The 26,362-nt window shown below is 36.8% G+C and overlaps 1 protein-coding gene across 2 annotated transcripts; it reads left to right on the top strand.

Annotated features, from left to right (window-relative positions):
- The first annotated feature begins 3,078 nt into the window (after positions 1-3,078).
- trpm5 (transient receptor potential cation channel, subfamily M, member 5) lies at positions 3,079-26,341 on the top strand. 2 transcript variants are annotated; one of them, XM_015397565.1, is made up of 26 exons: positions 3,079-3,207; positions 5,270-5,337; positions 7,633-7,786; positions 7,896-8,076; positions 9,250-9,416; positions 9,529-9,706; positions 11,719-11,783; positions 12,149-12,334; positions 12,638-12,737; positions 12,871-12,989; positions 13,628-13,969; positions 14,711-14,854; positions 19,303-19,426; positions 19,656-19,801; positions 20,480-20,592; positions 20,684-20,782; positions 21,044-21,302; positions 21,950-22,068; positions 22,219-22,351; positions 22,471-22,645; positions 22,864-23,032; positions 24,156-24,334; positions 24,529-24,661; positions 24,855-24,927; positions 25,013-25,103; positions 25,197-26,341. In XM_015397565.1, the coding sequence occupies exons 1-26, from the start codon at positions 3,181-3,183 to the stop codon at positions 25,340-25,342; spliced, it is 3,690 nt and encodes a 1,229-aa protein (XP_015253051.1). In that variant the 5' UTR covers positions 3,079-3,180; the 3' UTR covers positions 25,343-26,341. The 2 variants fall into 2 exon arrangements, with proteins under 2 accessions (XP_015253051.1, XP_015253052.1); XM_015397566.1 differs by lacking the exon at positions 13,628-13,969.
- The last annotated feature ends 21 nt before the right edge of the window (positions 26,342-26,362 follow it).

Genomic DNA, 26,362 nt, shown 5'->3' on the forward strand with positions numbered 1-26,362 from the left:
TTGGCTAGTTAGATCAGATGCGTCTGCCGCAGTATGTTGATGACCGTACGTTGCATTCAAAGTTAACGGGTGGACCATGGTTTGATGTTCCCAGTATATGCCGATCAGAGCTGATTTTAACCCGGGTTGCTAGCAGAGTCGTTTGACTCTGGTCAGTGAGCCGTCCCTACTGCCACTAAATGCTGATGGTTGCCAGGTTTGAATGGGTTTTTTGGCCAGTGGGAAAGGGACATATCATTTAAATTTGAAATTATCTATCCTCTGTGTTGCTGAATAAACAAAAAAGAAAAGAAAGAAAGAAGATTTTTTTTAAAGACTCTTATGTGGTAAAAATAGGAGTTGTCCTACTTAGTGCTCTGTAAAAAAAAACTAAAGTGCAAAACAGGTACAAATGTAACAACTAGCTATTGATTTCATTGATTTATTCTGCTATACCAGCACAAATACAAGATAAATAAAGCAAATATATTTCATGCTTATTGTAAGATTTTTAAATCTAGTATGGTGGAGGAAAAGAGAAACATCTTTGTCTGCTCTGTTTATGTATGTCACAGCAGTCACAGCAGACTAGATGGAACACATTTGCTTTGCAATTAAAAAACCAGAGCAGAAATCAGTTTGATTTAATTTAGAAAGACTTCCTTTAAAATGGCCTTACATCAAAGTAGCCGGGACTAAAAAGTATGAAACAAAAAAGGATGAATTTTAAAACAGGATTTAGAAGAAAATTACACTTTTATAAACTTTGATGAATCACATTATGCATCATTTAGCCGTCCAGACTGGATCTCTTTTTACTCACATCAGAGTGAACAAAATGGTTATAAGCAGGACTCTCTGAACATGAGGACTAAATAACCCAAGATTTAACTACTGGTTTCTAGACAGGCAGATGACTACTCTAACACTCTAGGATACTCTAAGAACACATTGTCCTCTGAAATGTTTAATGTTCCACAATATTTGACGTTTATTAGTGCAGGTCTTCTACTTTGATTTTTTATGTACACTTTAATGGAGTGACAGCGACTTAGAGTTTGTTTTGTAACCAGCCGATTGCCGGTTCAAGCACCTGCTCAGTCTCTCGCAGTCATTTATATGCTTGAGCAAGACTCTTTACATTACCTGCTTTGCCTTCTGCTGAAGGGCATATTTGCTTCTTGTTGTAGGTAGCTTCAATTAACCATCAATGTGTGTATGCAGGGGTAACTATTGCAGGAGTTCAAACCAAACGTTAAAACAAAGCAGAAAATGTTAAATATAAATGTGAGGTGGTTGTTGGAACGGCTTGTCTGATTATGAGTTTTATGCTTATTGCATCAACACAGACCACAGGCAGGGTAGTTTGAGATGACAATGTCCTCTTCTTAAAACTAATGTGTACAGTGACCACAAGTTTATAACCCATTAGCAATTCTGCATCTCTCCCCTCTTGGAAAGCAAAGTGTTTAACCTTTTTTCAAAAGAAAAGCTTTTTTTGTCGTTCTTCAGCTGCAAACCAGACAAGGTCTTATCAATACAAACTACAAACAAAAAATGTATTCAATTTCAAAATAGATTCCGAAAAAAATAAAAAAAAATACCGGTAGATTGATAATAGACAGACAGACAGACAGACAGACAGACAGACAGACAGAGTAGAGTAGAGTACAGTAGAGTATAGTACAGTAGAGTAGAGTACAGTAGAATAGAGTATTCCTTAAAAAAAGAGCCCTGACCATACAAGCTCACTAACTATGTCTTTAATCTAAACTTTAAGCAAAACGCTCGGTTACACTAGCAAAGAAAGCAATGCCTGAGTATTGGAATGAAACTATTAATCTATCGAAAAACTTCTTAAACTATTTAAAATCTACTTAACATCTCAGTTAAACGGAGCAAGGACGCAAATTCTTGTGACCATGGTGTTCTTGCCTTCTGTGATCTAACTACACATGACAACTGATATATAATACACTAATGATGTAGAATCTAACAGATCGCCTTAGGAATGCTGTGAACCTGTCATGATTCGTGGCACTAGAGCTGGTTTGATTCAGGACTAAACACAACTGTCAGCTAGACCCTGTTTCCAATCAGCCTCCATCTCATTCCCCTGTTTACCTGATTATATACTGTAACTAGCTCTCTAACCAGTCACTGATGCCTGTCTGCCTGCCTGATTCTGACCCAAATCTGCCTCCTCATTCTCTCATCCTGCCTGAACCCTTATCTGACCTGTCATAGTGTGTGTTTGGATCTCTGACCTGTTTCTATACCCTGACCTTGCTCTCAGATAATCGTCTAGATTGTCTCTGGTTCTCGGTTCACCTGGCTTTGACTCTGAACCGGTTCTCGGATTATTTACTCTGTTTTGTCCCCTTGATCATTCTGCCTGTCTCTGCCCATCTCTGACCTTGTACATTCCCATGGACCAACGATTAACTGTCAAAGAAGGATTCCTTCAGATCATTCTGGACGGATTCTGGAATCCTCTGGAAACCCTGACCTGCAGCAGTTCCACATTTCAATAAACTGTTTAAACATCTCCTGTTGTTCTGGTTGAATTCTGAGTCTTCCTTATTCTGGTCATTACAGAGCCACAGGATTCCCATTACAGATCTCTTGGTAACACATCTGCAGCAGCTGGATGATCCTGTCAATAAGGGTTAAAGTATCTCATAGAAGTTTCCAATTGCTCATTTGAAATAGGCTAGTATAAAAACTAGGTTGATTTTAAAGGCAAAAGGTAGTCCAACTACATAAAATCAAGGTGTACGAAATAAAGTCGATAATATGGGTTTAATTTGTACTTCATATTTAAACCAAGATTATTTCATCACATTCATTGATCCTCAGTTTTATTTCCGGCATACTCTTTGTAGTGGTGTTGATAATTCTGCAGTATATTTTGTGGTGCCCCCTTTTTGTCAGTTCAGAAATGACAACTAATGCAAAAAGTATGCCACAAATCTATAGAAAAAAGCCTCCTTAAATACTAAAGGTGTGGTCCGGATGGGAACAGAGCAATGTGGCTAACCAACATGCAAAATAACTGTGCACAAGAGCTTCAGGGATTGGCTCGGAAGCAGAATATCTTTATGCAACCTCCTGATGGGCCAGGTGGTTTACCTGAAGGGAAAACGTCTCAGTCTCTCCTGCTGTGGTTAAGGTGAACAAGGGGAAAGGTTGGTGTCGACCATGCCGGAGAAGCAAGACACACCTCTGGTAAGTGCCCGTTGCAATGTCTTTTACCTTAGTTAACACAATCCAAATGTCTACATTTAAGGAAACAACAACATTTATGGCTGTTGCAGTTTTTATACTTTTTTTTTCAATTATAATGAACAAATATGGTAAAATTAATTTAGGAATTAAGTATTTCATAAAGAAAATAATGAGACCTTAACCTGCAGAAGATGTAATAACTGGTGCACTTTTTTAACACCAAAGTACACATTTTCTCAGGGGACTATGTATCATAAATTATATCCTTGCATTAGTAATAACAAAAAAGAGAATACATTTCCCTTAGAGAAGCACCTTGAAACCAAATAAACAAATAGCTTCAATTATACAGGTTAAAGGCCTTTTCACAGAACGATGCTCAGCGAGGATCATTTTTGCATACCTTGAATTGTGCATTCTATAGGTATTTCCTTGTATTTGCATTTGATAAATAGCTATTCTGCTTTGTTAAAACAAGTCCAGTAACAGCTACAAACAGCATTTTGTAAGAATCTGGGAAAAGTAACAGGTCTTCAAATGGTTTAAAAAAGAATATGGCAAATATCAAGGTAATAGCCTCTACTTTACCCTCTCTTGTGTAACAGAAGCAGCTAACAAAGCTTCTGCATTGTGATACACAAGGTTGTTTAAAATGTAAACCAATTTTTTACTCCCTGTAGTCAAGTCCCCAATGACGGACCTTAAATAAACTTTATGGAATGCAAGCATGAACTGAATTCTCCCTTTAAAACATTTCCTCCCCCAAACCCAACAGAGCCACATGGACTCAGCTCCACATCATTCTCCCCACCTTTGCATGCAAATTATCCTGTTTGCATGTCCAGTAGTCACTTTCCTCTCAGACCATACCTGTAGTCAAATAAAGGCTTCCATACTAAGCTGCCTCTATAATATCAAAGATGCTGCAAAACAGACATTAGCTTTCATTCCAAAGTACACAGAGGGACATTTTTTCCTTTATATGATTCGGACATGCTTGTCTCTTATTTTACTAACAATCTTTCATAAGTGCCTGAATGGCCATGCAAATAAGACTGAATGATAAAATTCTGTGCTTACTGAGGCAAAGGGAAAATCTTATCAATAAAAAAGGAGTTTCTGTAATGACTGGGAGCCATGTATTTCTAAGAAATGTTTGTTTGCAGTTCTATCACATAGTTATGTCCTAAATAGAACATGAAATCAACAGTTGTTATATATAAATATATATAAAGAGAAACAATGTATTATATATACCAGATCATTGTAAAATATTAACTGAAATGAGGCAACTGTTGTCATGGTTTGGTGTTGTTTTTCCTCAATACTTGAAGAAGTTACATGGTTTCAATGACTGGGCCATAGTTCAGTAACTGAAGATGGCACAACATCTGCACGGTTGCCTGAAACAGTTGTGGACAAGCTCTGTCCTCACTGTCTCAGAGAATTTGAGAACCTTTGCAAGGCAAAATGGACAAACACAGCCCTTCCAATATGTTGGGTTTACACAGAGATTCACTAAAGAGACTGAACACTAAGTTATATCAAAGAAATGTTGTTTGTTAATATGAGCCCTCATTTATGCACCTAGGCTGTTTCAGGATTTTATTTTCTTATATTTTCCTCTAAGTGTATTGGTTTTGCAGTTAAATATTACAAGATATGTATCACATTAAAGGTCAAAATGCTTTCAGATTGTTTTTATTTTTTTTAATTTAATATTTTACATCACCATAATCTACCCTTTTATCAAAGTTATTTTTTTATAGTCCTTGTAAATATAAATAAATAAACAAGAAACTCACACGAGTTTCCTGTTATATAAGTCCACCATATAGAGTCCAGTATCATCTCTTTGATGGACTATGGTTGGTGTATTTTCTGTGCTAGAAATTATACTGGATAATATGCTTTGCATATGAGGCGGGAATGAAAATTGTGCCAGCTTTGCATTAACCACAAATACTTATTACCCCCCATCCATCCATATATGGATGGTGAGTGAACTCAAATGGATTTAGTGGAAAACCGATCTGATGTCTGGGTATTTATTTGTTTGCAGAAGCCACTGGAGCCACAAACACGATGCCTTCGGTGTGGGGAAACCCTGGAGTGGTCAGAAGAACACAGGTGTGTCAATGTGTAACAGAACACAACAATAATGTGAAAAAACAGAGAAGTCCTGAGTAAAACTAACTTGATCTTTTACTGACATCTATTGCTTAATTGCAAAGAAACTGTTTTACTTCTTTCAGATTGGTGCATTAATATGGAGGCTTTCAACAGGACGCAAGCATTTGTGCATGACTAAAAAGTCTTAACTAGATCCAAGTAGATTTTTTTTAATATTCATGAGAAATAGTCATTTCTAAGCTGCTGAATAGAATGCTTTGTATAACAATGTAGCTCTTAGCTACATTGTTGGTAAGGAGGATTAGTGACAACACAGCCAAACCACAAAGCACTCGCAGTTCCCCCGTTGATCTAAAATACTTATCTAAAATCCATACAGATTTTGTGACTTTAGTTTTGAATTTCTTTTTATTTTATAAAAACTTGGCAATGTAAAGTTCTCATGAGGCATGCCGCCATATATACAGTATAACAATTTTATTCACAATTCTTTATGTAAAATTACCTTTACTAGAAACCTTCCTGGAGCTGGAACAGCCAGGAAAAAAGATGTATGTCCCCTTTACAATTTCTATGCCTGGATTCCTGTTGCTTGCATGACTGCCCCTACTGGCGAGGGGGCATCTATAGGCAGTGTCAAAAACAATAGCTGAGATTAAAAGTGTTTGGGAATTAAAGGTTTAGATTATTTAAAAGTACTTTCCAATTCCATGTTTCAACAAGACAGTAATATGATTAATAAATGCTTTGTTTTTTAAGGATTATTTAGGATGAAAAACTGAACATATGTGGAGTCAAGATTTCATTTAGACAGATGCATGTGTCATCTACTATTTGCTCTAAACAGACTTCTTTTGGGTTTTTTGTGAAATTTAATCTTTTACATGATTAAAAACATTAATATCAAAAAAGGTGACCTGGGAGGATGGTAAATTCAGTTTTCAATTGATGAGTTACAGAGGAAAGTAAAAACCCTTCTTTGTTCCCTTCATCGTGTTCACTTAACCAGGTGATTAGTCCCTCAGGTGATTAGTCTACATTGTGGAGCTGGAAACGGAAATGGTTGGAACTGATCTTTGTACAGGCCTTTTACTTTCTGGACCTGGATTATCCACCACTGATGATTTATTTCACTCAGGGGGAAAAAGCAACCCAAACAAACTTGACTATTGGTAAAACAGGCTGTTCTATCCCTATCAACAACTGCCAATGTTTTCACTGGCAAAAATTCTACCACAAAGATATATGAGTAAAAGCTTTGTTACAAACAAAGAGCAGTGGGTAGAGATGAGGAATATGACTAGAACATGGGAAAAAAGATGAGGGAGGAAAGTGAAAGATAAATGAGGTGTGTGTTATGGTAAAAGATTAGGGGGTGGGGCTGGAAAAACACTGTGAAGGATGTGTTCAGTGGGTAGACTGCTGGGTAATTAGAGGTGTGGTTGAGGCGTGGGCCTTGACCCAAAATTAAGTTAACATAATAAATTTATCAAATGATAACCATAAATCATTTACCTCATTGTAGTGTAGATATTATCACCTATTGTTTGAAAAATAAAAAAAAAAGTTTTCAGCCACATCAATGGATTTTTATAAATATAAGTGATTTGTTTAAGGTCTTGTCACAGCATGGCAATCCTATTTATTTAAAAAAATTGATCAGGCTGTTCAACATCCCTTTTCCTTTTGTTAGATATATAACATTTATGTAATGAAAATATTAATTTAATACCCCAGCAACAATAATTTTAAAGAAAAAATAAAGAAATCATTATCAATCAAATCATACAGAGGGATACCAATTAAGTTTATAGCTTCCAAAATGGTCACAGTTTTTCATCAGTGCAGAAAAGAAACTGAGATAGATCATAAAGTTAAAAGATGAAAGAGTGGCAAATAATAAAAAATTAGAGCATGATATAAGAGAGTAGTAGAGTGAGAAAAAGTGGTAATTATGTCCTCGAGCAGCCCAAGCCGACAGCAGCATAATTGCAGATAACCTAAGGGACTTGATCAAAAAGGACATTTAAAAGCAAAACCTTAAAAGTAGAAAGGATTATCAGGGTTAAGTGCAAGTTCCACTGACATCATATGACCAAGTTTTAGAAATCTTTGCAACAAAGTGAGCAGTACAATTACCTTGGTAGATGATACTGTCTTACAGGCTATAGTGCCATTTATTGCCTGGTATATTGTTTTCAAGAAGTGAGTTGGGGTCACTCTGAATTAAATGTTTCCTGTTGTGTGCTGAAGATGACTTTATGACACAGAACAATTATTGTGTCTTTGTAGTGTCCTCCTTGGCTGCTCATGTTGTTCTGCAGTGGATGAGGCTATTGAGAATGTAGCCAGAGGCCTAGCCAACAAAATGGAGGAGAAAACTCACTGGGCAGCTGGAAGAGTGGGTGACATTGACTTTATTGGATCTACAAAGACTAAAGGGAAGGTGAGATTAATTTATACAAAAAAAAAAACATAAAATGAATGCATACAGTCTTGCAGAAATTGATTTGCCCACATGATTCTAACATCATAATTCTTTCCCTTTCATGCAGTTTGTGAGGGTGTGCAGCAACACAGACCCAGTTTTGATTTACAAGATGCTGACGGAGGAGTGGGGACTCTCTCCTCCACACTTGGTAGTGGCATTGGTGGGAGGAGATGAGCTCGCTCAGATGAAGCCCTGGCTCAGGGACACTCTTAGAAAAGGACTTGTGAAAGCGGCACAGAGCACAGGTTATAATCAATGGGCCAAAGCTAGCCTTGACTTTTCACAGCAAGAAAATAACTAGTCCCTAGCCTTTTGCTGAGTTGTGACCCAATTCTTACGCAAAAGAACTGCAATACACATTTTCATCTATCATGCTTTACCTCTAAATACATTTTCTTTTTTGTACTTTTCTTTTACACAAAGTAAATCTGTCAGTTTTAACAGAAGCTACATGTATATTAATAATGTATATTTATTAATATGCTAATGTATATTTATTTTTCTTATGTAATCTGAAAAAGAACCTTCTGGTTTAATATCAATGAGTATTTCTTATATTTTCTATTTGAATTTGTCTTAAATATGCAATGAGTTAGAAGCCAGAAAATAATTGTAAAATCATCCATATAATCATCATTGGCATAGTATTATATTAATTGGACTCTTATTATGCCCTTAAACCATTAGTTTTTTGGCTACTATCATGTTACTCTTCATCAGCAAAAATTTGTTTTGCATATTTAAATTAAAATTGTATATTCTCTAATCCTCAGTACACCCCCACTAATAATGAATGATCCACACATTTGTTGCTATCAGTGTCCTGTAATGAGGACAAGATAATGTCAAACTCAGAAAGTATATAAGAACCGTTCAATTAAAAATGTTGTAAACCCGCCACTTGAACATAGCCCTCAAATTTTCAATGAAGTTTTCAATTCCTAGCCTAGTTTTACTGTATTTTGGATAATTTTAAAATCAAAGCGCTGTTTTTTACTTAAATACCTGGGTGTCCTTTAGGGTTAAGTTTTTAAAAAATTGGAGAGGGTCCTACTTCTTTATCGTTTGTTCAATAGACCATATTTATGACATATTTATACATATTAAACTTCGAGGAAGACAGTTATGTCTAAAAGCTAAGTCTGTTTCAGAAAGACAGTGAAAAAAAATATAGTTTATCTGTTGTTTTGTAAGGCAACTTTAACCAAATATAAGCGTTTCAACCTGTTGATGTGAATCTGATCTGGTTTAGAAAGAATAACAGAGTAAATGCAAATGTTTGTATCTTATTGTTGTTTATCTGTTGTATGTAATTTTCCATGGAAAAATAGTGGTTAACATACATTATCAAAAGTTAAATATAACACTCCTGCCTTTGATGAGCGTATATAAATTTCATCTGTTTGTCTGTTCTCCAGGGGCATGGATTTTAACTAACGGTCTGCGCTTTGGGATAACCAAGCACTTGGGTCAGGCAGTGAGAGATCACTCCTTGGCCAGCACCTCCTCTAAAGTTCGTGTAGTGGCCATTGGTATCGCACCCTGGAACATGATCCACAACCGAGAAGCTCTCCTTACTGCCAAGGTTTACTCTTGCACTACAATACATTTTCACTTAAGGCCACAATGTCCTCTTTGACTTCAACACTTTTATGCTCTTCTCAGAGTCTATGCATTCTAATACTGATTTCCCTAAGGTGGATGAGCCTGCAGTATACAGACCACAGGATTTGCCCCATGGCTCAGTGTATTCCTTGGACAGTAACCATTCTCATTTTGTGCTTGTGGAAGAGGATCCCAACAGACCAGGAGCCACGAGTGAAATGAGAGTAAAGCTGCTCAAACACATCTCCCTTCAGCGGACCGGTTATGGAGGTAAACGCTTCAGGCTTCAGCCAGAGATAATCTTTTTTGCAGACAAGGGATTAACATTACTTAATTAAAATTTAAAGTTTAGATTTAGATTTCATGTTTGTAGAATAAGCTACTTTTAAGAATAAATTATAAAACCAGGATAATATTTTATTAAAGTCCTAGTTGGTTTAAATTATGCATACAATGAGCTTTATTAGATTGTTATGCTGTACAGAAATCATGCTGCTGTTTAATATAGGAATATCTTATTAGAATCCTTCATCATATTTGATGACTTTTTGGTGTTATGAGAAAAAGCACCATTCAAGTTAAATGTTCTTTTTAGGTCACAAAACGTTGCTATTCCTTATTCCAAGTGTTCAAGCTTTCCTGTGTAACTTAAAAGGAAAAAAAATTAACCTGAAATGCAAGCCGCAGAAACCTTTGGTCATTTGAGGACACTCTTCTCCTCTTCATTGTTTGAACACCATTTAGACTAACAACAGATTGGCTAACTGAGTGTAGTGGAATGATGCATCCAGTTGCAATGAGTTTTTCCCAAGAATAGAATGACACGATTGAAATGACAGTAGATTATTTTCTCTCTCCTGTTTGTAAATGCACCAATGCCATCTTTTTGCTACAACTGTAGATATTTCTGAGTGCAGGGTTTTCACCGGGCTTTCAAATGTGCTAAATTAAGATATAAAAACTGCCACTGAGGTCTGTTTCATATTTGATAAATAGCATTGCTTGTTACAAGTAATATCCTCCTCCCAGTATATTTTACCTTCCAACAGTAAACATATGTTCTGCATATTCATGAGGGGAAAAAACTTTAAATTAATTTCCCCTGTCATTCTGGCTTCACCGGTGCAATTCTGGCTGCGACTGGTTAGTTGATCAGCTTTGCAGATATCATAACAAGTCTTTAGATAATCAAGGTCTATATTTACTCTTTGCACACTCTATTTATATTCTTTCAATGTGTAGAACAAGTTTTCAAAACTGGTATAAGCAGAAGGCCTTACAAAGTAAGTGCATTTTAACAGTATACATGTTTATTATAGGTTTTTCATCCAATCAACCGCAAAATACTGGGGCTCATGTATATTATTGACGACGCAAAGTTTTGCAAGAGTGTAAAGTCGAGGGAGAAGAATACATAGTTTTCATAATTGTTGACAAAAAACAAAAAAGAGTTGTGTTTTTATATTGATCCCCCAAATTAAATACTCTATGTTTTGCTGTCTCGTAAAGGTTTTATTCTTTTCATTGCCCCCACCCATACATCCTCCCACCATCTCCCCATTCCACTATCCATTTTCTTAAAAAACCACATGGTTCAGCTATTTCATCATTATTCCAAGCTGAATTGTATTACGGGGTTCATTTTCTGCCAAACATTATTTTCGATATAGGTCAAAACATTTTGGTCTGGTCTGAAACATCTTTACCATAGCACCCATTTTTGAACAGTGCATCAGAACATTTTCCATTTGGGTATTTATAATTAATTACATCTATTGTTTTACATGCTAATACCACTTAAAATATCTACAACTATGTCCAACGACAGTCTAAAGAGTGGATTGGATTTTGTGATGCTTCGTGTTCAATAAAGTTCTCCCAGGAACCCTTCACAGAACATTTGTATTCATGCTAAGACCAAATTTCCCACATGGTGGGTTTTTTTAACTATCATAAGGAGTTTGGAAGCCTGAGTGATTATTTCATCAATGGGTGTCAGAGAAAATGGGATGGACCACATTTAAAAACAAACTACAATTTTCTTGTTGTTTAAAAAAAAAAGAAAAAGATTTTTAAATAGCATGAATATTTTTCCTTCCATTCACATCAATGCATTAGTTTGTACTGCTCTAATATGTCTTTCTTTTTTGAATAAAAGCAGAACAAATATACAGTTTCTTCAGCAAATAAATGGTTAACCCACCATATGGTGGCTGACTCTATTTACTCCTTACACAGTAAACTGATTTTAGATCTGTAAAAGACAGTAATCTGCATTGCAGGAGCAGGAAGTTTTGAGATCCCTGTTCTGTGTCTCCTGGTCCACGGGGAGCCCAGGATCCTAAAGGTAATCTTTATTTACTTATACTGTGTTATTTATTTATGTTGAAGAAATAGCCCAAAACAATTTCTTAGAAATTCAGATTTGGTTTTATTTTCTAATCACTATTGTTTGACTCATTAAACAGTGTGACTCTGAACACACTTAATTAGGCTTGAGAATCAGGCAATGTGCCATCTCCTGTAGAAGCAAGCCAAAGGCAGACAAAGAACAAACACTTCATGCTATCACAAAACCTATCTGTTCGACCAAAAAAAGCCTGTCCAGAGATTATTCTGCATAAACATGGTGATAAATGAGGAGATGGAAGACTGCAGCATTATCTGAACAATGTGGCTGTCTACTGATAACATTTTTTTCTCCTCTTGCAGAGGATGTATAAAGGCATTGGAAATTCCACACCCTGGCTGATTCTGGCAGGCTCTGGAGGCGTGGCTGACATCCTAGTCACGCTGATGAACAGAGGCTGCTGGGACGCAGACAGCGTTCATGAGCTGCTGTTGGACACCTTTCCTAATGCCCACCACAGCACGGACATCAGTAACTGGGTCAAGCTGGTGAGAGCCACGTGCACGCCAAGAGGGCAGACGCTAACAAAGATATGCACTTGTCAAGTATTGAACAATGGCATAAAAGTGGGGCACACTGGGAAACATAGTGAGACAAGCTTGTGTGTGGGTTTCATATTTATCCCAGGAAAATGTGTGATATTAACTCTGCAAGATCGGATGTTTGATGCACTGATGCTTTCTAACATTTTTACACTTTAGAAATACATACATGTGCACATATATACATATATATTTATAGATATTTATATATATGTAATTATTCTAACTAACTGTCAACCTGCCTAACAGATCCAAAAGATACTCGATCATGGGCACCTTCTGACTGTCCATGACCCAGAACAGGAAAGCTCCGAGCTGGATACAGTCATTCTGAAAGCTCTTGTCAAGGGTAAAGTTCCATTTACAGAAGAAATCCTTGGTGTTGCACAGTTTTGGATTTCTGTCTTGAAAGAGCCGTGACATTTTGTGTTCTTCACTGCCTGTGGACATGTTGGCATTTTATGTGTCTGTGTGTTTATCAGCCTGTAAGAGTCAAAGTCAAGAAGCTCAAGACTTTCTGGATGAGCTGAAGCTGGCTGTGGCCTGGAACAGAGTGGACATCGCCAAGAGTGACATTTTTAACGGAGATGTGGAATGGAAGGTTGGTAAATACTAAATGTTCGGGCAGTCTGTTTGTTTCTTTGTCCAGAGGTTTTGCACCCTCTTTACAATTCTTTACGATTGTTCAGTGTTAGCTCACCTTCCAACCAATTCAACCCTAAACTTGTCATTCAACAAGAAAATACTTTATTAATCCCAGCTGATCTCTGGTGCATTTACAGGCTTTTGGCCATAGAAAGCTTAATCTACAGTATGTGTATCAGTACTCATTAAAGATTTAACAGAAATGCGTTTAATGTTTACCACCATGACTCATTGTGTTAGTTTGTTTCATCATACCTATAATTTTTGATAAATAGCACAAATAAATCTGTTTTGTAAGGAATTAACCTCTAGATTTACCAACAGGATCAGTCTACCTTGCACAGCACACATTTCATGGTGTACCAACCAGTTCTGTTCACACAACTTCTAAGTTAGGATGGCTGTAAATTTACTCAACCTGCCAACATTAGTTTTTTTAATTGACTTAATAATTAACTTTGACTCATACGGTTGCATAAAAGCAGGAATGTCATTGTGTGTTAAAGTAAAGAAGTTTGTGACATAACCAGTAAAATGACAAAAAAATCCTATAGATTTAAAGACAGACTGAAACATATTGTATAATTGCTGCAGGCTTGCGACCTTGAGGAGGTGATGATGGATGCCCTCATTAATGACAAACCAGACTTTGTTCGCCTCTTTGTGGACAACGGGGTGAACCTGGGGGAGTTTCTTACCTATGGGCGCCTACAGGAGCTTTACTGGTCTGTGTCGGAAAAAAGTCTCCTCCACAACCTGCTTCTGAAAAAGTATGAAGAGAAGCAGCTCTTGCTTGGGGCAGCAAGGACACCTGGTCCACCAGGACACCATCCCTCTGAGCAAGGAAAACCACGTTTCACCCTTTTTGAAGTAGCCAAAGTCCTGAAGGACTTCCTGCATGACTCTTGCAAAGGCTTTTACCAAAAGATGCCTGCTGTGAGTGATTTACGCTGACTGTGACTCAGAAGTAAAGTTGATACACCTCTAACCTTATTGTTAAGATAAATTCTTAATCAGTGTGGATGTTCTATGTCCCTTTGCTTCCAATCTAAAATGTATTGTTTGACACCTATCATAGTTTGCATCTGACCTAATTTTGCTATCTCACTCTCTCAGATTGAATTTATTTGACACATGAGATATTACAGGGGATCTGATAAAATACACATTTCTTGATGAACTCAATCCACTGGAGAATATTGAATCTTTAATAGACAATTTCATGCTAACTCATTCTTAACTGGCTGGAATAAAACATAAAAGCTAACTAATAAAAGGACCACAGTTTCATATTGGTCACATCTCTTTCTACCTACAATTCCATTAACTGTATTCTTTAAAAAGATGGATACAGCTTATCAGTTTAAAATGCATCACCTAAAATTATGCTACACCCTTGTTTTAAATATAACTGTCTTCTAGTATTTGTTTTAGTCCATGTTCTTTAATGACTTTTGTGCATTAAATGTATTTTGCCTTTTGGGAGGTTTTTTTAGATGACACAAAGACAAGCAGGGAAAAAAAAAAACTTTTTTCTAGTGATAGTGTTTTTTCCCCAGAAATGAATACCATTAATTGCACTACTCATTTGTGTACTAAATGTTGTGCATCCTGTCTGCAGCTGCCCATTTTAATAAACATGTTAAATACATTCACTGCACTGTCTATGAACCCCAGGAGAAACCACCAAAGGGCCGATTGTTCCACAGCCAGAAGAACCTGCCTGAGTTCGAGGAGCGCTGTGAACATCCTTGGCGAGATCTTTTCCTCTGGGCTGTCCTTCAGAACCGACAGCAGATGGCTAACTACTTTTGGGCCATGGTCAGTCTTATCAGCTTCTTTGCTTATTTCAGTTCCAGCTTGTTGTATATCAGTCAGTAGCACCATAAATATGTCTGGCGCTGGAAAAATCCTCTCAACTAAAACTGCTAGGCTGCGTTAGTTATACACAGAGAGTGTAGCTTCAAATGAAGGGTGACAAGAGGCATGACGCCAGGCACAGAGCAGGTGTAGGTCAGTCCTGCCATATGCAAATGTCACACTAGATAAAAGAGCTCTGTAACTAGGTGAGCTAAAAAGCAATCTTATCTTAAAGAACAGTTTTGAAATGAAGGTCATGTTGCTTGCTTAGACAGTTAGCCTGAGGTAAGATAGGGGAGGTATGCCTGAAGTCCTGATGAAGTCAATGTGAAATATATCCTGATATGGGATTGAGAATGTTTGATCTGTTTAAATGACATAAATCATTGGTAATCCATTTTTGTTTTAAACCAATTTTCATGGCCACTTTTTTAATAACTCCTCTAGCCTTCCCTGTAGTGAAGCAACCAATTATTGTAATCTCCAAAGTGATCACCCTAATGTGCTCCTTCCTGGCTTCTTATTTCAAATATTATCTGAAAGTCTGGTAATTGCATGCAGTGTTTGCACACTTCTACTGCATGTCGTTTTGCCTCTCGTGCTGAGTTCTGTATTTTTGGTCTACTGCTGGTGTACATAGAGAAGGTTAACAACTACGTACATGTAAACTAGTGTCGATCAAAAACAGGGTTATTAAAAAAAAACATAACAGATTTACATATTGTATGACGAACACCTTTTAACTATAGAATCTGAACCGGTTTTGAAATGTTTTGATGCAATTAATCTTTCAAAGTTAGCAAAACTATTGTCATCATCTAGGCCTTCAACTTGCATGTTAGATCCAGTTCCAGCCAGGTTATATATTGAAGTATTCCCTCTGATTTCCACCCTCATTTTAGATGTTATTAACCTATCCCTGTTCCAGGGATATATACCAACGGCTTTTAAGGTTGCTGTAATTAAAGTTTTACTTAAGAATTCAATTATCGGCCTATATCTAATATTCATTTCTTATCTAAATTTCTTATGAAAATATTCGGTGAACAAGTGTGTTGCTACATACACCATGATTATCTTTTTGAAGAGCTCTTGTCAAAGTCGCTAATGATATTCTCATGGCATCAGATAATGAACTTCTATCTGTATTTGTCCTGTTAGATCTCAAAGTGACATTTGCAAGATTTGTTTTAATTTTCATTTGGAAAGACCTAAATATTTTCTAGGAATTAAGGGAACAGCACTAGGCTTGTTTATATTGTATTTATCTGATGGATTTACAGTAAGTTTAAGTGATCAGTGATAAGTGATGTAAGGGATCAGTGCTAGGGCCAATTCTCTCTACTATATAAATGCTCCTAATTGGTAGACAGGATGGGATTCATTTCCCCAATACTGATGATACTCTGCTAAATCCAGATTAAATTAAGCCTTATTTAGACTACAGGCATGTCTTAAAGACGTAAAAACCTGGAGGAGTGCTATTTTGACCAGGACCTTTTATTTAAATAACTTTTCAAAGAGGTTTCTAAAATTTCCTTCTTTCATCTGCGGAATATTGCAAAATTTGAAATATCTTATCCAGATGTGATTTTAAGAAACTACGGTAGTCTGTGCTATGTTACTTCAGTGCTGAACTATTAAAATTCTTTACGATCATAAAGTCCACAAACTGTTATGAAAAGCCTTCAGCAGATCCACAATGCTGCAGCCAGAGTTTTAAAAAGAAATCATATCTCCTATCCTGGCTTCTCTTCATTGGCTTCCTGTTAAATCCAGGATAGAATTTAAAATAATCCTTCTCACATATAAAGCCTTCAATGGCCAAGCTCCATCTTATATCAGAGATCTGATTGTTCCTTATGTTCCTAACAGAGCACTTCACTCTCAATCTGCAGGTTTACTAGTAGTTCCTGGAATTTCTAAAAGTAGAATGGGAGGCCGAAATTTTAGTTATCAGGCGCCTTTCCTGTAGAACCAACTACCAGTTTTAGTCCGTGAGGCAGACACCCTATCTACTTTTAAGGGTAGGCTTAAAACTTTCATTTTTGATAAATCTTATGGTTAGAGATGCTCAGGTTATCCTGAGCTATCTCAGTAGTTATGCTGCTATAGCCTTAGACTGCTGAAGGATACAGAGACCACTTTAGACCATTCTACTTCATTCTATATCTATTTTCCCATTCTGCAGTATTTTATTACAACTTTTTACTCTCTGCTTTTTCTCATTACAGTAGCTTCATCTGGTTTGTTCCTGCTTGGATGTGACACCATCCTGGAAATAAATATCAGCTGTGCTGCTGCAATCTACACCTTTGTTTATAGATGTTGGAGCTTGGCCTGTTTTTCAGTGTAGTCCTGTTTCTCTAACTGTGACTAACTGTATGTTCTCTCTTTCATCCTCTGACATTGGAGCTGACTCAGAGCTCGTCTGCTTGGATGCGTGCTTCCTGGATAAGGCCATTTTAGAGTTGGTTCATAGTTACCATTTGTAGCTCCCCTTCGTTCTATTTGTCTGCCTCTGTCTCCCTGTACCACAGTCGGCCTCAGCAAATGTTGGCTCACATTGAGACTGTTGTTTCTTCGTGTTAAAAGGGAGGTTTCCTCTCCACTGTCACTACTAACTGTGAGGGACTGCTGTCGAGTCAATGAGTCGATGCAATCGGCTGGTGTTCCTTAGACAGAAACTTTGAATCATTCTAGATGAATACTCTCTGTTAAGTGCCTTGAGATAACATTTGTTGTGAATTGGTGCTATATAAATAAACCAAATTGAATTGAATGGAACTGGCCTGCTCTCATAGGCTACAGTCTTTCTATTTAAAAAAAAAAAGCTATCAAATGTAAGTCCTAACCTTCAAGCAAACATTTCTACATCAAGGGAAATAAAATAACTTTTTGTCATCTCTCAGAGGTAAGCAGGTTTATTCTGATCATAATTAGTTTTACCGTGACAATCTTAAGATATCTAAAGGAAGTGAAGTGGCTAAGCCTCTGGAAGCACATAAAGGTTTATTAAACAAAATGAATGCACGTAACTTTTTACATACAATGATGACTCTATCTAATAACGTTAAGATGTTTCCCCTGAGGCCAGAGCTCACATTGAGGTAGAAATGATCGCCCTATACAGTTTAGAGGCTGTTCTGTATATCTCCTCAGGTCTTAAAAGAAAGAAATATTGCACTACATCGGTAATCACACCCAATGAATTTTAAACAGTGTGATATAGACAGGTCACTCATATTGTTTCTAGTGCTAACATTTCCAACTGTTTTTTGTTAATTATCTTAGAGTTCCTCAGTCCCTTTTTTCCTCTGAAGTATGGAAACACATGTTAATAATAACTATTATGTCTGGTGATAAGGAATTGTTTAACATTCTGTCTCATGCACTGAAAGTTAGATTCTGTATAAACTTCAACCAATCTTTAATCATGTTCAGGTCCAGACAGTCAATAGCTTCAGTGTATTCCAGTAAGTGATTAAAATCCTCTCACAAAGATGACAATCAGTGTTTTAAACACATCTGTACTTTCAATCAGAAAATCTAACCTGTTGTAAATGAAGTTCCCTGTAATAAATTACTTCACGTTCTTTCAGTTCACGGAAGTGAACTGAAATTGAACCCTGGGAGGAATGAGAGGAAAGCTAAATGAATTCTAAATTTGATAGTGGAAAGAAAAAAAAAATGTTAAAAATCTTTAGAGAACAGAGTAGGGTTTTTTAGATCACAGCATAAAGGTAGAAAGAGATTTCATAAATAAAATTTGATATGATTGTTGAGAATTTTTTAAGTCAGTGTGTGTCTGGCACGTCACAGATAATATATGTGAAACAAGCACTTGAAATGGAACGTGAGAAAAATTGAAATTTCCCTCACTTTTCTGTTATATAGCTCTGTCTGTTTGTTATCCCTTTAATTGATCCATTATCCGAACAGAGGATTTTAAGCTGTATGCTCTAACTTCCAGATGGAACATAACAATGACCTAATGGTTTATGAAATAGCATCTGCATTCATTCATTTTTTTAGTTTTATTTGGAAGGTCAAAGGTTGTCTTGGCCATTAGCTTTTTATTTTAGGATGAACAAATTTGGACTGTTACTAAATCATGAGTGTTTTTAGACTGTTCTGAACATTTTAAGATAATCGTAATAACAAAAAAAAAGGGTTCAGAACCATACTTTTAAACAGCTCTTTAACGTTTTCCTGACAAGTAAATGTTACACAGTGTCTATGGCTTAAGTCTTAAGAGTCAGTTCTTATATTTGTCCACAAAATAATTTGTTAAAATGAGGTTGATGCCATATGCAGAGTGATTGAGATGCAAAAATAAATCCCTACCAAATCACTAGATGTTTCTTCCAGACCTATTTCTTGGATCCAGCTTTCTTTTAATCCTTCAGGGCCCCGAGGCGGTAGCAGCAGCTCTGGCAGGATGTAAGATTCTGAAAGAGATGGCACGCCTGGAATCTGAGGCTGAGTCTGCACGCAGCATGAAGGAGGCCAAATACGAGCAGTTTGCCCTTGGTGAGTTCTTAAACTGTCCAATGATAAGAGCTGACAGTGTGGTTATGGAGCCCAAAGGTCAAACATAAACTCACTTACCTAAAACAAGCATTGTCTTCAGAGAAACACAAACAATCCCATCCAATCCCATTAAAAGAAAAAATAAGTAAAATTGAAATCTAAATGTAGAACATTAAAAAACAATGATTTATTTGGTTAAAACTTAACTGACTGTTCTTTATTTGTTCAGATGTCTTTGGAGAGTGTTATTCCAACAGTGAAGACAGGGCTTATGCTTTGTTGGTGAGAAGAACACACTGCTGGAGTAAATCAACGGTTCTCAACTTAGCAACCGAGGCTGATGCCAAATCCTTCTTTGCCCACGATGGAGTTCAGGTAACAAGAAGATAACATTTGGCCTCTTGAGATTGGATGTGTTCTTACTTAACCTGTTCTTTTGGTGCAAAGTTGTGACATACTGTAATGTATATATTTAGGCTTCTTTGTCTCCTTCTCGCTACTGTTATTAGTCAGTGCATAGTATTCCCTTCAATACTTTATTTAGTAAATATTTTCTTCTTCCTAAATTTCCCTTTGAGACATGTCCTTCTCATTAGAAAGTCATCAGTGAGAGTTAATTGGTAGTCACTATCAGCAGGGAAAGTTACTGGACAGCATATAAGATTTGTTTTTGTTTTTTTCTGAAAGGATGCAGTTGGAAAAATATAATCCTTTTTTCACATTCACAAGCAGTTAATTATGATTCACTACATGTGTAATTTTTAAAAGAGAATATCTAATTCTATTAGAGTGGCCATGATTAAGCATCAGGTGCCTCTACATATAAGAGACTAAACGAAGCTTGAAGCTATGGGTTTGAAAATAACTCACATATTGTGTGATGTATTTATATTTCCCATTTTATTGTTATATAACTCCTAATATGTGTCGTCTAAGAATGTTGTCCCAAAGCTTTATGGTGTCAGAATAAAAAGACCTATAGTGTCCCCTTGTGGTTAGTTTTTTTTCCTGCGAGTTAATGCCTCTGGTATAAAAATGCTTCTTTTATCACAGGCTCTCCTCACAAAGCTTTGGTGGGGCGCCATGACAACAGACACTGCCATCTCTAAACTTGTGGTCTCTTTCTTCATTCCACCCCTTATCTGGACCAACCTCATCAAGTTTAGGTGACAAATGTATTAATAACCAAGTTTGAATCATGCAAAGAGAAATCAGTTTATTTTCCAATGTGCACTGACAGACTGGTTTGTGTCTCAGTGAGGAGGAACTGGATAATCGGGATGGTAAGAAGGAGTTTGTGGAGCTGGACAGCCTTGACACAGAAAAGGCTTTACTGCTAACAGACGATGATCCTTTGTAAGTTTGTGTTTGACTTTGCATCAGCTGTACAGTAAATCATTTTATTCACTAGAAGAAAAACTCACAATGTCAGAAATTAGATTAAAATAAATTATTTGAGCTTTTCTATATCATACAGTCTGATCCTCAGTATTCTTTTCTCACATTTTCTGTCTCTGATCTCAAATGAATATATATAGGTGTCAAACAATAATGTATATTTAATGTGCAGGTATCAATGTATTGTACAGTAATTATAGTTTGGTTCCTCTTATCCAGGGATTCTTCTCCAGGAGGTCAGACATCTCAGAGCTGTGCCACTGTTTGGTGGCGCTTTCTGCTCCGACGCTGGCGTCGCTTCTGGAGTGCTCCTGTCACAGTGTTCCTTGGCAACGTCATCATGTACTTCGCCTTTCTCTGCCTATTCACTTATGTGCTTCTTCTAGACTTCCGCCCACCGCCACCTTTTGGTCCCGGAGTTCCAGAGATACTGCTTTACTTTTGGGTGTTCACCTTGGTGCTAGAAGAAATCCGACAGGTGGCACACACACACACACACACACACACATATATATATATATATATATATATATATATATATATACACACATACATAGAAACAGACATGATTCCTTTATAGAATAATCTGCTATATATTTTGACAGGTGTTTTAACCTAAATCACTCTTCTTTGTGACAATTTGTAAGGAATATTCAGTTATCTTATGCAGGGACATCACACCTTTAGTGAAGGAGCAGCACTTTTATGAGATGTGCTAAAGTATTCAGTCCTGACAAGTCAGGCACATCTGAGTAGGCGATGATGTGATTTTCTAGAGTGAGCTCATTCTCTATAGGGAATTTGAGGACCCATGAGGCTCTCACCTCTCTGCATTACTCGCTCTCTGGGAGCCAGGTCAGATAAGCATGATCGCTTCTTGCAGTTATCCCTTAGAGCCCTCCTCCCCTGGGTGCAGAAGACCCATTTTACAGCGGAGCTTCCCATGGTTGCTTTATCTGGCTATTCAAACATACATTTATCCATATAAACATAGACATTCATGTACTGTATATACAATGATTTAATTGGTTAGAAAGCTACGCTTCTTTAAAGAGGTCCTGGTATCTTTTTGCAAATTACAATAACAGTTTGGTGGGATTATTATTATTATCTTTTTTATAACAGAGCTTCTTCACTGACGAAGAGATGAGCATCCTAAAGAAATTTAAGCTGTATGTCGAGGACAACTGGAACAAGTGTGACATGGTGGCCATTTTACTCTTTGTTGTTGGGGTTTCCTGCAGGTACTGAGCAGCAATATAAATGGAAAGAACATTTTCAATAAAATCCTTAAAGGTTCTGGAAATGTATTGTTACAACAGTGTAAGCAAGACTATTAGAATATATACGATGGAATTGCTGTTTTGGACCAGTGTTTGCATCTGATCTTGCAGAATGTCCAATGGCACCTATGAAGCGGGGCGGACGGTTATGGCCATAGATTTTATGGTTTTCACTTTACGTCTCATCCACATCTTTGCTATAAACAAGCAACTTGGCCCCAAGATCATCATTGTGGAAAGAATGGTGACCAAAATCTGTTAATTGTGCCAAATTAATTTTACATTTTTCTCAATTTAAGTCAAGATTTAGGAATTGTTCCAACTAAAATGGTCATAAAGGAGAACAATATTTGTGTCTTACAGATGAAGGATGTTTTCTTCTTCCTCTTTTTTCTGAGTGTGTGGCTAATTGCTTATGGCGTAGCTACACAGGCTCTTCTCCACCCCAATGACCCAAGGATTGACTGGGTGTTTCGTAGAGCTTTATACCGCCCTTACCTGCACATATTTGGACAAATCCCCCTGGAGGAAATAGATGGTAAAAGAAAGACATGTTAAAGAGTGTCATTTAATGAATTTGATATTGTCTTTATTCATCTTATTCCTGAAAATATATTGTAGTTTAAATTAACTGTAATATGTAATACGACACTGATGGATTCAAGCAGGAATGACTTTTAATTTTAACTCAATAAGTGTCCGGAAATATTTTATTCTGCGGTTTTTCTTCTTCTTCTCTCCTGAAATCTTCTGTAGCTGCTCGGTTCCCGGATATTAACTGCACCAATGAACCAGAAGAGATTATCCAGGGTCTGCTACCGCCATGCCCCAATCTGTACGCCAACTGGCTGGTCATTCTACTGCTAGTTATCTTCCTTCTTGTCACCAATGTGCTTCTGCTTAACCTCCTCATTGCCATGTTCAGGTATGTTGAGGGCTCATATTACATACAGGAAGCTGATCATACACACAACTGCTGTGTGAAACATTAAAAGTTGTTTCTAACCCTTTCTGAATCAGTTTCGCCAAAAGGGATTAAAACCGGTAGCACTGGAAGAAATAATGAAATGCCACAACCACAAATTTCAATGTATTTTACTGGAGATTTATGAGACATATCTATATAAATAAGGCATGTTTAGGATTTGAAAATATTTTCATGCATGGTTTTAGAAAAATAAAAACTATGAAAAATTAATTATTGGGAGGGAAAGGACAAACATTTAGAAAAAGTGGATCTGGACACTTAGACCACATTGAACTTGTTGACCTATATTAAAATTCTAAATGTGGCAGATTAGCCTTGAACACACCACTGTATTTGCATTAGAGGGACTCGTATCTAATTCCAGACCTGAATCTAAACAAGAATTTCAATTAGAAATTGCAGTTAACAGATTCTTTTGACCCAATTTGACTAAACCTCATGGGAAACAATTAATATGTTCTCCTTATTTCCAGAACTGAAACCTGTATATAACGGTCATTATACATAGAGAAATATGTAAAACCTTTATGTTGTAGTTTTAATGAATGTGTCTCACAGGTAAAGAAAAAACCCCAAATAGAATTATCAGAAATGTATAATTATGAATCTACAGACATTTTAATCATTCAGAAGGGAAAAAAATGCATGCCACTCATTTCAAAAACCTGATTCATGTCCCTTCCCGTTTACAATCTGCTGTATAGCCACAGTGATTCCCAAATCTGGTCCTCAGGGACCCCTGCCCTGCATGTTTTAGATATGTGTCTGTGTCAGCACAACCAATTCAAATCAGGGCTCTTTTTCTACCATTAAGTGCAGTAAAAGCCTGTTTAAATCTATTCTGTTCTGATATGATGCAACAAGGAAACATCTAAAACATGCAGGACAGGGGCCCCTGAGGAACAGGGTTAAGGACCATTGGTATTGCCCATAAAATATTTGTTAGTTTTTAGTAATAAAGTATTTTTTTCCCTTACATTTGAAATTGTTAAAAATAGTTCTAAGAATAGTTTAAAAAATAACACCAAAATGAAACTGCTAAATATTTCCTAATTTGCAGCTACACCTTCCAAGTGGTGCAGGGTAACACGGACATCTTCTGGAAGTTCCAGAGATATAACCTGATTGTGGAATACTACAGCCGTCCTGCGCTGGCCCCACCCTTCATCATCATCAGCCACATCTCTCAGCTCTTCCTCTGCATGGTCAAACGGCCCGAGTCTAAACAGGAACACCTTGGTATGCAGGTTCTACAATCAGATTTCCCTTTGGGTCTTTAAAGCCAAAGGGGAATTATTTATGAAGGCTGAAGTACTTCAAAACACACAATGCTGTTTTCTCTGCACCTTACCTTTTTATTTTTGAAGGAATTCTGTTAGTTTAGGTGTTTCTTTAGCTCCGTCTGAGTGCCGTTTCTTCCTGTGTTTTTGCAGAGAGGGAGCTGCCAGCAGGACTAGACCAGAGGCTCATAACATGGGAGACAGTGCAGAAAGAGAATTACCTGGCAAAAGTGGAGCGCCAGCACTGGGAGAGCAGTGAGGAGAGACTCAAGAGCACCTCCTCAAAGTAATTATCCTGCAGCTTAAAGGAACACAAATCTGTAAACTCTCAATCTTAGATAATTATCAGCTAGTCTGTTTTTAGTCATTCCTATTTCCTCTTACATACATAACCAGTATGTGCAAACCAAACAATGTTAGGCTCTATTTAATAATCAGAAGTTATTTTCATAATCAAACTATTCTGTGTATTTTTTCAGGGTTCAGAACCTGCTTAAAATTGTTGGCAGGTTTAAGGACCAAGAGAAGCGACTAGTATCAGTGGAATCTCAGGTAGATTTGCTGCATCACCCAGGAGCCTTGTATGGATGTTTTAATGCTGTAATTGCTGAGACATTGGATAATGTGTTCACTGTAGGTTAGATATTGTGCAGAGGTGCTGTCCTGGATGGCAGAGTGCTTTACAAAAAGCACACTTAAATGTGAAAAGGATGCTCCAAAAGCTCCAAGTCAGTAAAACATTTTTAAAAACTCACTAAAGGATATAAGATACTGGTGCGTTTTTATGTCCAGTTTTGTACTAACAATGTGTTAAATGTCAGCATCTCTAACAGGCACCAAAGCAGACAGCACTGCAGAAACGTCTCAAAGTCATCAGGAGCAAGAAGCCAGACAAAAGGAGGAAGAATCTAAACCTGGTCACCCAGGATATGGAGCCAACAAGAAATTTCCTTACATCGATGAATAATAGTCACAACATCTAGTAACAGATGGCCAATCCAACTCTTCCGCTTCCCCTTCTGGTTTTCACCCGACCTTCAGTAGTATCCCCTTTTTAACGATGATCGTGAAGTTCTATGGGATTATCTTCATTGTGAGAGCAGCACGACCGTTTCCCTTTTATTCCAAGAGAAATTTGCACACTGTATCCCAACAGAAAAATAAAAATGACTGCTACTGTAAATTGGCTTTAAGCTATATAGAAAAAAATAGGGCTCAGCAATTAAAAAAGTTCTGAATAATTAAGAACTTTGTAAAAGCAATATCTTTTTATTTCAATAGGTTCTTTATAATGCAGCAAGTGAAACCATTTTCAAATTCACTTCCTGTGTATCTTAAAATATGGGTTTCTAATAAGTACAACAGAGATCATCAGGGACTTTTTAACATGTATTGTATAACAATCTTAAACCAACCTATAATATTGTATGTTTTCAAAGCACATATCGTTTACATGGTCAAATATGACATCTTTGTAAAGCAGAACACAAAAGTAAATACTAATTGCACTTAAAGGCTAACAAGCAGCACATTTGCCTTGCAGTAAAAAAACTGTGAGTTATTACATAACATTTCTATATGTTAAATTTAAATGTATGATGATCACATTACCCAGGAATATGAAACAAATCACAAATTACCATTAAACCCACTTATTTCAGCCAAAATTGCAGAAAAAAAATACATCTTTTACAAACATTAATGATGGTCTGCCTGTTTCATTCCAAATGTCTGATCATGATTTGTGATTTTAAACCCAGCTTTCTCAGATGATCTGAGGCTTAACCAACAGAATGCAGCACACAGATTTTAGACTGTACACCACAAGTTTATTAACAACATTCTTCATAACATACATAAAATAGGCAGTGATGTTTTGATTTAAATGCAGAGTAATACATTTGTTCTGTTTTAAACTAACTTTGCGCAAATATCTTTAGACATGCACTGATTTGAAAGCTTTGCTACCAGCTCTCATAAATATCCA

The sequence above is a fragment of the Cyprinodon variegatus genome, unplaced genomic scaffold, assembly GCF_000732505.1.
Source record: "Cyprinodon variegatus isolate N-32 unplaced genomic scaffold, C_variegatus-1.0 Scaffold871, whole genome shotgun sequence".
Taxonomy (NCBI): domain Eukaryota; kingdom Metazoa; phylum Chordata; class Actinopteri; order Cyprinodontiformes; family Cyprinodontidae; genus Cyprinodon; species Cyprinodon variegatus.